This window comes from Saimiri boliviensis, chromosome 9, assembly GCF_048565385.1.
Source record: "Saimiri boliviensis isolate mSaiBol1 chromosome 9, mSaiBol1.pri, whole genome shotgun sequence".
Lineage (NCBI taxonomy): Eukaryota > Metazoa > Chordata > Mammalia > Primates > Cebidae > Saimiri > Saimiri boliviensis.
Window position 1 is genome coordinate 48,711,541 of NC_133457.1, and position 12,924 is coordinate 48,724,464.

General features: G+C 42.6%; 1 protein-coding gene across 10 annotated transcripts in view; it reads right to left on the reverse strand.

Annotated features, from left to right (window-relative positions):
- Positions 1 to 1,399: 1,399 nt before the first annotated feature.
- Positions 1,400 to 12,924, reverse strand: part of ZBTB38 (zinc finger and BTB domain containing 38) — a 131,721-nt gene continuing 120,196 nt past the window's right edge. For all 10 annotated transcript variants that reach the window (XM_074405819.1, XM_074405822.1, XM_074405818.1 and 7 more), the window contains one exon: positions 1,400 to 5,884. In XM_074405819.1, the coding sequence (XP_074261920.1) occupies positions 2,297 to 5,884 (3,588 nt within the window). In that variant the 3' untranslated portion in view covers positions 1,400 to 2,296. The remainder of the gene's footprint in view (positions 5,885 to 12,924) is intronic.

The window sequence follows — 12,924 nt, forward strand, 5'->3', positions numbered from 1 at the left end:
TCATGTATAAATATTCTGCCATATTTACTTTGGTCTAGAATTATCAGCATACAAGTCCACTTAAAAAATATCCACATGTAAGGACCAAGAGACATCACTACAGGTAATTTTATATTTGGGGTTAACTCAAATCAAAATGACTAGATTACACAGTAGTTCTCTTTCACTCATATTACTGAAAAAAATTAGTGGGTCACAGGATTTCTTATTCAATATTCTAATTATCAATTCAAAAATGATTTTCATAAGCCCTTTGTGACTATCTCTTTAACAAAACCCAAATGAATAGTGTAGGGTATACATATATACAATGTATAAAGTTGAATTTGCTTGCATTTGCCCATTTTTCTCTACTTATATAATACTGTATGTAAGTGAAAGTAGATGAACAAAAGATAAATGCAGATACAATAGTGGGGTTACTTAACAGCAAGGTACTACAGTATTAAAAGGTCAACTTGAATCATGTCCTTTCCTGGGCGTTTAAATGCTTTCTTACCCACCCAAATCCATACTAAGTCTTCTTCATGGAGACATCACACTTGTAGAAAGAAAATGGAGTCTTTTGAACTACTTCTTCGCAATGATAACCTTCCAACCTTCGATAACCTTGGGTTTCCATCTGTCAAATCCAATGAACGTGAATGACTGCAGGTCATGCTGAAACTGCAATCCGGATTCTGCTCACACCAGTGATCAAAGGGTAGAAATGTTTTCCCTCTCCCTCCTATTCTGGCAGTTTAAAGTAGTAAGAATCATGAGTTCCAGCTTTCCAGGAACCTAGTCCACATGAAAGAATATGCTGTAGGGCAACTAGATTTGAGGGTAATGTTGATGGTGTGGGTCAGTGTAAAAGAACATTAAAAAAAACTTCAGTGGGTTTTTTTAGCAAGGGGTCTAGATGTCTGCAAATATGAAGACAGAGCAACTGGCTTTGTGGATATATTTGAGTCACGTAATTAAGGAACAGAACCATGTCACTCCACATCCTACCTCCCCATCCCCTAAAAACACAGCTACTGTTTTAGGCAAGGGAGGTCATCCCTTCTTCCTGCCCACTCAAGTCATTAATGAGTGGGGTGGAGGGTGGGGTTCTGTCGTCCTTTTGCTTTATACTAGTCGGTACTTGTGGGCTGCATAATCTCCAAGAAGGCTAGTAATTGTAGGGATTAGGCAGTCACTTTCAAGTGCCCGGGAATTCACTACTGCAGTGTTCTTTACACTAAATCTCTTAGTCCTTCAGTGGAATGGCAGGTTCCACGTGAACCCCTAAGTCTGTCTGGAATAGACCCCCACCATTCATGGCCTTGTGGTTGGAAGACTGCAGAGAGTTTTGGAGGAATTTGACCCTCTTTCATTCTCTGAGATGAGGCCATTGCAAAGTAACATGCAGCACAGGTAATCACAGGTAAATTCTGGGAGGGCTTTCCCCCATAGATAAGGCATGACCTATGTTTTCCGTGAATTGAGTAGACCAGTTCTAAGAACAGCTCAGCCATAACTTCAAGGAAACAGCATTCCATCTAAAAGCATACACATGCTCTTAAATCATATTCAAAATGCTTTCTACTGATTTTTACATCAGTCCTCATTATTTGCAGATCTATTGCTCATCATAATTCTCTACAGGGGATATGGACACTTAAAAGTCATAGTGATTTATATATGTATTTTACAAGGTTTGTGTTGCAGAAAAGTAGTTCTACATAATGTATGAATGTCCTACTTTAGGTTACTCATTATGCACATAATTTCAGTTATATTGTTTAAGTATTTCATATGTAACCATTAATTTAAACAAATTTTAATAGTGCAAAAGCCAGATGGGAATAAAGACCGTCACAGCTCATTACCAAGTAACATGTTCATGAAGGTGCCATCTTCAGGATAGCTTACCCTTATTTTCTCCAGTGACTAAAGACAGTTCAGCAGCCAGTTCCGATTAGCAATTATTAGAAAGTTTTAAATTGGGCTAAAATTAAATTCCTCTTTTCACTGGTAGAAATACCACAGCTAAGAACTTCATTAACTTTCACAAGATACTTGGGATATTGGAGGATTCAGCTATTTCGTTTCTGTGCACTTTGCATAAAGTTAATGCTAAAACCCAAAGTAGATATTAGGATCCTTTTTCTGGAATTTTCACAAATGAGTTTGTTTGTTTGTTTGTTTGTTTGTTTTTAACATTTCACTCCTTCATGACCGTTATGTGAACAAAATTAAACTAAACTTAAAACAAAACTAACTAAAAAAAAATACCAACTATATTTTTGAAGATTTTTCTAACTCTTGCCATTCAAAGGACAACATTTTCCACACCGGTTGGTATGTTATCCTTTTGGTCATTGTCTTCTGAATCTATGAAATGTTGATTCTCCAAGGGATTTGAGTATTCGTGGCACAGATCACCTGTTTTCTCCTGCTGGCTTGGGCTTTTGAATAAGTGTTTCTTTTGGTGCATTCCAAGGGCAGCAGCTGTTTTGCAGATTTTGGGGCACTGGAAGCAGGCATAGCCCTTCCCATTGTGCTCCCGAATATGCCTCTGCTCATGATTCCTTTTGGTGGAGAGATACAAAAAACTCTGAAAGCAGAACTGACAGTGGTAACGCTTTTCTCCAGTATGGATTCTTTCATGGATTTTGAGGGTCTCATTCAAGGTGAATGCCTTGTTGCAATACTGACAGACAAACTCCTTTAAGCCCAGGTGGATACGTTCGTGTTTCTGTAAGTTTCCTTGCACTGAAAAGCACCGTCCGCAGGTCTTGCACTGGTACGGCTTCTCCCCGGTGTGACACCTCATGTGCATTTTGAGCGTGGAAGGGCTCTGGAACTGCTTGGCGCAGAGCTCGCAGGCATATGGCCGAGAAGTAAGATGTCGGTGGGGCCTTCCTGGGTGTCCAGCCCCCGCTGCTTTGTCTCCATCACAGAGTTCACACTGCAGCTTGGGCATCTCTTTCGTTTCTTCTTCCTCAAAGGCTTTATCCTGAGGAGCCTTCCCCACAGCGCAGTCCAGTTCTGCTGGGTACTTAGATTTATGGCTCGGGCTCCTGTTTCCGTGCTCCTTCTTCCAGCTGACTTTCCTCATTTTTCTCAACTGTCTGGATTTCTTTTTGGGTTTGTAGTTGTAGTAAGGGCGCCACGGTTTGTCGGTGGAATCCTGGTCACTTGCCTCATCGAACACTTCACTCATCTCCATGCACTCGGATTGGCCAAGTCCAAGTGGGCTGTCTCCGCTGGGTTCTGGGTCATTCCCCTGTGGCAAAGGTTCCTCCTGCATCTGATACTTGGGTCTTCTCCCTCTTTTATAAAACAATTTAGATCCTAGAATGTGCCTTTTCACAATGGCTTCATTTCCGATTTTCACTGTTATTTGGCAGAGGGGTGCAACGTTACTATTTGTGGAGGTTCCCGGAAGAGCAGGTTTCGCAATGTAGGTTTCAATTTTGCTGGTTTCTTCAGCAGTACTTGCGGTTTTGCTCAATGATCCTCCAGGGTCAGCAACGTATTTTGACTCCGCCAGCATTTCTCCCCTGTTATGTGGTGTCGTTTTCTTTTTCTCCTTAATGCTTTTGGGCCTGCTTGCAAACCTACCGACTTTATCCGGCTCAGGTTCACTGTCATCTTTCAAGGACTGACTGGCAGCTGGGTCTGAAAAGGCTCTGTGGTTGCTGCTGGTCATGGCAGCAATGGCATTGCTGTGCATGATCACCGAGGAAAACTGGCTGCTGTGCACGATGACCGAGGGCGCAGAGCCACTGTAGCTGATCACAGAGGCGGCATTCTCACTGCCATTACTCAAAGATAAAACAGGTACGTCCCCTGCCCGGAGGTCGGAAGTGACAGCATTTTCAGTGGAAGAAACTGACACCTCAGTTGAATAAAAGTTATTGTCAAGATCAACTTTCAATGCCTCTTCTCCCCATCTGGTGCTTTCTGCATTTTGAACATTGGCCGAAGTGGGTATGTCCTGACATGCAGATGTTTCCAATGGGATGGCTGGACTGTTAGTCAGGGTGTTTACAGTATCTTGGAAATTCAGCGTAGGTAATTCAGAGCTGTGTGGATTCTGAACAACATAGGTACCAGCTGCAGACTCATTCATTTGACTGTTCTCTCGTGCATTTTCATAGGAAGAATTTCGATAGCTCTTATAAGGGGCTCTCTTGCATTTCATAGGCAGTAGCCTATAAAGTTTATATGGATAGACACTAGGCTTCAAGCCTCCATTTGCTGTTTTTTTGCTGATGGAAAGTCTGTGATCGATGGCATGGAAAGACTTCTGATGATTTTTGAGTATATAGTAGGTCATGAAAGTTTCAAGACAGAAAATGCACTGATACCGTCTTTCTCCCGTATGCCAGATTTCATGCCTTGTCCTGTACTCAGCCAATGCAAATACTTTGTTGCAGTAATGGCAAGGATATGTTCTTCTCCAGGAGTGAACATTTGCATGTCTTCGGAGGCTGGATAAGGTCACGTAACTACGTTTGCACACAACGCAACTATAGAGCATTTGCCCATTCACAAATTTAACCATGTGGTCTGTGTCTGGCAAAGTACTTCCAGTACTGGAAAATTCACCAATCCTATTTTCAGATAATAAAGGTTCTGGACCTGTGAATGAACCTCCATTCTGTCCAATGGTAGGGTAGTTTTCTAGAAAGCCTTGGTTTCCTCCAGGAATGGGCATGTGGCTTGACCTCATGCAGATCTGTTCATGCCGATCCAACCTGTTCAGGGTGGTGAACTGTTTGTTGCAATACTTGCACACTAAAGGCTCCTGGGTTGGCTTGTGAAGCTGCATGTGGGCACTGAGCAGAGTGCTGCTGTCGAAGGCTTTGGAGCAGCAGCTACAATTGTACACCAGAGGTGGAACCTCTGCTGCCGGCGGCCCGGGAACATCAGAAGATTGATTTTCATCTTCCCTGGAAAAATGGACATCTCCTTCGTTGTTTGGAGATTTCGAACGAGCGAGAACTGCAGCTGGCTGTGGACTCCTTTCTTGATTGACCTCTAAGTTGGATACTGGAGGGGGTGGTATATTCTCTGTAGCCGAGTCAGAATCCTGCGGTATGGAGGACGTCTTCGGCTTTCGGCATGCTTTCGGTTTCGCTGCAAGGGCTTCACCATTTTCTTTCCCTGTGTTCCCAGGTGAACTGCCATCATGTTCACGTACAGGCTGACTTCTGTAAGCCTCAGCGACCGAAGAAACAGCGTATGAGTGCTCGGCGAGTGTGCGGACAGGCTCTGCCTCGTGGCAGACGTCCGTCCTCTCCAGGCAAAGGCTAGCTGTTCTCATGGAGTCGGAGACCTTTTTGAAACTTGGCCTCAAGTCCAGCGGGGAAAACATGTTATTACTATTTTCTGTTTCGATGATGGAAAATGCATTTGTGATCCTTGGCCCATTAGTGATGGCTGGTTCTTCATGCCTTTTTTCATTTTTTTCTTCTTTGACCACTCCCTTTTCAGTAATACAGAATACATAGGGACCCGGGGAATTGGAGAAGTTGCGATCTGTAAGGTCTTCCAAGAATGATATTCCCAGCTTTTTTCCTGCAGCTGCAAGGTCAGTGACTGTTTCCTGTCTTTTGACAACGACTGTGGAACTGTAGATATAATTAAGTATTTCAGTAAACACTTCAGCTTTGAGATCGTCCAGCTCCAGGACGTGGCTGGAAATACAGATTGTATGGCTCCAAAAGATATTTTTAAAATACAGGCTTGAAGCTGCCAGAACATTGCTGTGGGCTTTAAATTTGGTATCTTCCACAATGATAGTGACATCGCATAAAATGCCCCGAATGCGCTGCTCATTTAAGATGGAGAGCACTGTGTCACTGTGAAAGTCGTCCTTGAGGTCCCTGGAAAGGGACATGACTGTCATCTGAAACAAGAGAAGAGAAATGGTGAGAGACTCTTCCACAGGTGGCTTCTTTATTTCTAGACTATTTTCCGCTTCTGTGAAAAACTGTTCTTGCGTATGAAAATTCAGGTTTTTATCTCATTCTGCGGATGCTCCTGAGACTCAAGAGTCAACATTAGAAGCTAAATCTTTTTCTTGCCCCAGCCTGTTTCTCATACCATTGCTAATAGTTGTTGTCATTGGAAATCCTCCCAGAACTCCTTCTCCTTTTCTCCAAAGTTGGAGCTATATATACATGTCCAAATTTGGAGGGGAAGAGTTTTTTTTTTTTTTCCTGAAATATTAAGGGTCTCATCATCACTCAAGGCTGCTTCTTTGAACTACTAGAGCTGGGCAATGCCATGGTCCTGCCACAAGCTTCCAGCCTATTTTCAAAGAGAACTCTGATGATCCAGTCATAACCATGAAGCAGGAAAATGATTTTTTTTTTTTTTGAGAAAAAGTATCGCTCTGTCATCCTGGCTGGACTGTGGTGGTGCGATCTCCGCTCATTGCAACCTCTGCCTCCCAGGCTCAAGCAATTCTCTCACCTCAGCTTCCCGAGTAACTGAGACCACAGGTGTGAGCTACCATGCCCAGCTAATTATTGTATTGTTTGTAGAGACGGGATTTCACCATGTTGCCCAGGATTTTTTTTTTTAAAAGAGAATTTCCTTTAAGTGGTACCTATATGTAAAGCTATTGCTCACTCAGAGAAAAAATAAGAACTGAAGGAGCTCTTCCTAATTTGTTGCACAAAAGGGTTTCTCTACCGTCGCAGGGTGTGTGACCAAGTCTGACCACCAGGGGCATCCTGCCTCCCTGCGCTATTGGCCCTGCGGGGACTCATCACATTCCTTTTCTAATCTCCCCTTTTATTAGAGAGAAAGTAGACTAGGGCTTTCAAAAAGAACTGTCAGGTACTGAAGGCAAACAAAAAGGAGAAGAAAAGGACATTTCTAAGGAAATGGACATGTCTAAGTCCTTTGACAAGAATGGACAAGAATGAATCTAGTCACATGTTCCTGAATTAGCACAACTTCAAGGGACAGTGGCTCTTGTTCTAGTCTGAGGATCCCATCTCCATTCTTCTCCGTATTTGCTATATTCTCTATATACGTCCTATATCATGAGCCTGGGGTGCTGGAGCTTACTGATATTTTAGTGAGGGCAGTGAAAAGCAGCAGCTTTCATACTTCCCACAGTAAGAGATACACAGTACACAGTGACCTAAGACACAAACAAAATTAACACTCACCCTTACTAGGTGTGATGCATTCTGTTCTGCTCTAGTATTTTTCTTTCAAAGAACGCTTACAGCAACTAACTTCACTACCCACCAATAGATCACCCAATACAGTTAAAAGTAAAGCAAAAACAAACAAACAAACAAACCCTCTAGTCGTCAGAACATACTAACCAGCTATTCATCTAGTCCCTCTGTGCTACTCTGTGTTAAGTGATGTCTCCAGAAAGCCTTACACTTTGATGATACTTCTTTAACTCTCAGTGGTAATATTTTCCTAGCACTAAAGTATATCATTTAGCTCACGGCATTTATCAGTTGGATGGACCAGATGGCCACACAAAGAACCTCTCTTTACCTTTTTGTAAAGTTGTTATTATAAGCTGTGACTATTGCATTATGTAGTGTCCTTTAGACAAGGATCCATTTGATAAATTCTTTTATGGTATCCAGTCACAGGAAAAAAGTACCTTTCTACGAACAAACTCTTCAATTCAGATAATGAGAACACTATATTCACCATGTTTCTGTTTTAATTCTCAAAGCAGCTCAGAACTAACTTTTATCATTGTTGTAGCTATTCTTGGCCTGGGTTTCTGGTGTGCCTATTGTCATTTTCTTTATTTAACGTTAGTTCTTCTACTTATGTCTACCCTGTCTTTAACTTTAATCTTCCACGAATCTATTCTAGAAGTATGGGGGATTGTTTCTACAAATAAAATTGGAATGAAATGGAATCTTATGACTTCCTCTGTGTCTCTGAAGGGAGAAAGGATTTCCCCTGAGTGAAGGAGTCTGTTCTTCCTGGGTCACAGATCAATAGCATACTTTGCTGATGTTTCCTTTGCCTTTCTTGAGGTCTCTCTGCTCTGGGCCCCTGTAGGATCTCCTCTCCCCTGACTCATTTTTTTTTTTTTTAATCATGTTTGGCTTCTGGGAAGCCCACACATTATTTTAGTTCTTCATCAGCCTGACTAGATAGCTTCAGATCTTACAAAACACATGCTATATGATTCAAAAAGGCGGCTTAGGTCTATGCTGACATCATCTATTTTGTCTTTCCAATTCAAAACTACTACATCTTCCAAAACATTCTGCTTCACAGCATCCTGAACCTCTGATTAGGCTCTGCTTCCATTTGGGGAATACAGCATTTCCCATCAGGCTAATGAACACTCTAGGGTGTCCTGACTCAGATTTATAATATACGAAGCCCCAATCACTTCTGTGGGATTCCGATTCTTCTCTCAGATTGTTTAACTAGGATGGTTAGCAAAAGGCCAACTCTTAACATGGAATAGTATCTTAGTCATCCTTAACAGAACAACATATACAGTAAGTATCATTATATATGTCATTAAAATATTGTCATAATTTTGCAAACTCCAAGCATGACATTTTCCAGGGGGATATCTACCTTTGTGTGGCAGAACACTTTTAAAGTTAATAGTTAATAAAGTTAATAAGTAGCACCTTGATTTGCCTTCTTGAGACACACAAACTTCATCCTTCTAACAACTTTATCCAGCAAATATGTTGATATGGTCAGACACAGTACTTCAATGCTAGAGATATGCTGGAGATAGGAATGGGAGGAAGACAAGTCTCTGTTCTCAAGGAGCTCAGAGTCTAGGGGAAGAAAAAGAACTAATCATTGGAATCCATGATGACAGGCCATATACTGGAGATAACTATAAAATGTTAGAAGAGTAAGAAAAATTATTTATACAGGCCCTGGATTACTTCCATAAAAAAATAAAACAGGGGTATAGGAAGAATGCTCTAAGCAGAAGGGACACTATAGGCAAAATAAATTAAAAATGATCAAAGTGGGTACTGTTCTCAGGGACTGAAGAGGGAGGCTGAGTGGTGGCAGGAGTGGTCAGCATCCATGGTGGGGCTAGGCACACATACGGCAGGCCTCAGCAAGTATCTGTTGAATGAGATGGCCTGGGAAAGAAGAGTCAGGCCAGATCATAAAGGGTCCTAAAGGACTCCCTACAGTTAAATTTTATATTGCAGGGAATAGGGAACATTGAGAATCATAACGAGATCTGAGCTTTTTTTAAAAAAAATCACACAGCCTGCAGTATGCTGAAAGGCTCAGAGGGAGGCAGGCTGTAGGACCCATGGGCCATTGTAGTGGTCCAGGTGAGAAGTAGCCCATCTACCCCAGACAGAGTGAGAGCCTGGGGAAGAACAGATGACTCCACTTTCCAGCTAAGAGAGTGGGATGGGGTGGTGGAGGTGATCATGGCATTTGAATTCAAAATTTTCTTTAATTCCCTTAATAAGTATTTATTGGCCAGGCACAGTGGCTCATGCCTGTATAATCCCAGCACTTTGGGAGGCCGGGGCAGGCGGATCACCTGAGGTCGGGAGTTCGAGACCAGCCTGACCAACATGGTGAAACCCCACCTCTACTAAAAAAAAAAAAAAAAAAAAAAGTACAAAAATTAGTTGGGTATGGTGGCACATGCCTGTAATCCCAGCTATTCAGGAGGCTGAGGTAGGAGAATGGCTTGAACCAGGGAGGCAGAGGTTGTGGTGAGCCAAGATAGTGCCACTGCACTCCACACTCCAGCCTGGGCAACAAGAGCAAAACTCTAAATGTGCGTGCGTGTGTGTGTGTGTGTGTGTCTGTGTGTGTCAAACACACTTGCTAGGCAGAAGGCATCAGCTAAGTGCTACAGAAAGATAAGCATTTAATTAGCCAGGCATGGTGGTGCACACCTGTGGTCCCAACTACTTGGAAGGCTGAGGCAGAAGAATTGCTTGAACCCAGGAGGCGGGGGTTGCAGTGAGCCAAGGTCGTGCCACCGCACTCTAGCCTGGGCAACAGAGTGAGACTCTGTCTTAAAAACAAACAAACAAACAAACAAGTGTTCATTCCTCCTTTGAACGGAAGCTTACTGAATACCTATTATACGCTTTGAGCCAGTGTTTCCTAAACCTGGCTAGGTATCAAAATCACCTGGAAGGTTTCAGGGAATACAGATTTACAGATTCCACCTCCCCTGCTCCTACAGAGATTCTGGTTTAGAAGAGCTGGGATGAGACCCTGGAATTCATATGTATTTTTATACCTTGATTTCTCTTCTGAATAAGTAATACATTCATATGATAACAAATTGAAAAGGCACACAAAGTAAACACTGGAAAGTCTCCTTCCCACCTTGTCCCAGAGGTTCATCTTATTTCAGATGGTTTTTACTCAACCAGCCAGAACCAGTTCTAAGGGCTGATACTAAAACTCAGTGCCATAAGAGAAACAAAAATTCTACCCTCAAAGGTTTGCAAGGAGGCAGGGGAACTAAGATATGCTCATGGAACACTGCAAAACAAAGATACCCAGGAAACATACAGGATCAGGCATGCAGGGAAGAGGTTTTGGGAGTTCAACAGAGGAAGAGAGGCAGAAGGGAGAGGCCGAGAAACTCCCTGCAGGAGAAGGTGGCATGCACTGAACCCTGCTGGTGGAATTCAGCTCTGCTGATACGGACGAGAGGAAAAAAGGCAACTTCAGGCAGAAAGAGGCAGAGTCAGAGTTTCATGCCCTCAAGAAGTTTATAATCTGTAATAATAGGATGAGGGTTAACAATTCACGTGTTCACCCACAGTCACTTTTGCAAACTCTGGTTTTCATGACCAAAAGAAATAATAATATGCAACACATTGAAATAAAATTAAAAGGTGCCGGGCGCGGTGGCTCAAGCCTGTAATCCCAGCACTTCGGGAGGCCGAAGCGGGTGGATCGCGAGGTCAAGAGATCGAGACCATCCTGGTCAACATGGTGAAATCCCGTCTCTACTAAAAATACAAAAAGTTAGCTGGGCATTGTGGCATGTGCCTGTAATCCCAGCTACTTAGGAGGCGGAGGCAGGAGAATTGCCTGAACCCAGGAGGCGGAGGTTGTGGTGAGCGGAGATCGCACCACTGCGCTCCAGCCTGGGTAACAAAAGTGAAACTCTGTCTAAAAAAAAAAAAAATTAAAATGTACATTATCTAAATGACAGCTTAAATGTACTAATTGCTTATTTTTCTTGAAGGCAGAATAAAATGATGGCAATTCTCAACAGGCAGCTCAGCAGCCTGCATATAAACTGAATGGAAATTAAAAACAAAAAAAAAGTTTATGATCTAAGAGTCAGTGCAACTGCTTAAAACAAAGAGTCCAAATCTGCAAATGAAACTTGAAAAAAGAAACAAACAAACAAACAGTGAAACTTGTTGGAGAAGCAATTTAAAGTTAAGACTCTAGTATCTACCTCTCCAATCTTAACAGTGCCTGCTCCCAAAACCACCAAGTATTGTCACAACTGTCTTCAGAGCACGGTCATCCAGTTCACTGGATGATCTCAGAAAGTGCTATGGCTAAAAGCCGTATTCCACAGCTCTAAAGTGCAACAAGGAAATGAGTTCTAAATCTGCAGACCAAAGGAGGCCCACTGTAAGCCATGCAGCAAATCCGGTCCCCACAGGTTTTGTTTGCCCATGTGATTTTTAAAACCATGTTTTTGAAAATCTTAGCTAACACGTTGAAAACTCTAACAGAAAAACCAATATAGGTGGCTGGGCGCAGTGGTTCACGCCTGTAATCCCAGCACTTTGGGATGCTGAGGTGGGTGGATCATTTGAGGTCAGGAATTTAAGACAAGCCTGGCCAACATGGTGAAACTCTGTCTCTATTAAAGATACAAAAATTAGCCGGGTGGGGTGGCAGGCACCTGCAGCCCCAGTGACTTGGGAGGCTGAAGCAGAAGAACTATTTGAAACTGGGAGGTGGAAGTTGCAGTGAGCCGAGATCACACCACTGCACTCCAGCCTGGGCAATAGAGCGAGACTCTGTCTTAAAAAAAAAAAAATTAATATAGCTTTTCCAGAAGAATAAAAAGACCAGACAACACTGGGGTTGTAGCCTGCTTGGCAAGAAGGACTTGGCACCAAGTGGCTATGTCCCCAAAATACACATGCTGCCTACCCAAGGATTTATCAACCAGGCAGCTTTTCTCAGTAATGTGCCCTGCCTGGCCCCTTCAGCAGGTTCAGTTTCTGTGACTGATAAGAACTGTAAGTAAAGTAACATTGGACCCACAGATCTTAGACATATTTGCTTGAAGGATATCCCCAAGACGAAAATTAAGACATTAAAAGAGCTCATGTGGGAGGCAGGCAGTCATTTTCACCAAAAACAGTATTCTTTGACTTTAAAGTTAAGTTACTTTAAAGCAACCTCCTCCACTACATTTCTTCGTAAAGAGTAACTTAAAACAGAAGTCTAAGGAGTTCCTGCCAATGCAAAGCCCACAATAGATTTCAGAAAAAGAAATATAAGAAAGAAGATGGTTTAATTTACATGTAACTTTCTAAAATATTTTCTAAAAGGCAAGTTTTGTGCAATAAATTCACTGAGATGGAATAGATAAGCATAAAAAGGCTAACAAAAACATTCTAGATGTAAAAATTTGGGTGAGTCAGTATTTTTTTTTTTTTTTTTTTTTAAAACGGAGTTTCGCTCTTGTTACCCAGGCTGGAGTGCAATGGCGCGATCTCGGCTCACCGCAACCTCCACCTCCTGGGCTCAGGCAATTCTCCTGCCTCAGCCTCCTGAGTAGCTGGGATTACAGGCACGTGCCACCATGCCCAGCTAATTTTTTTGTATTTTTAGTAGAGACGGGGTTTCACCATGTTGACCAGATGGTCTCGATCTCTCGACCTTGTGATCCACCCGCCTCGGCCTCCCAAAGTGCTGGGATTACAGGCTTGAGCCACCGCG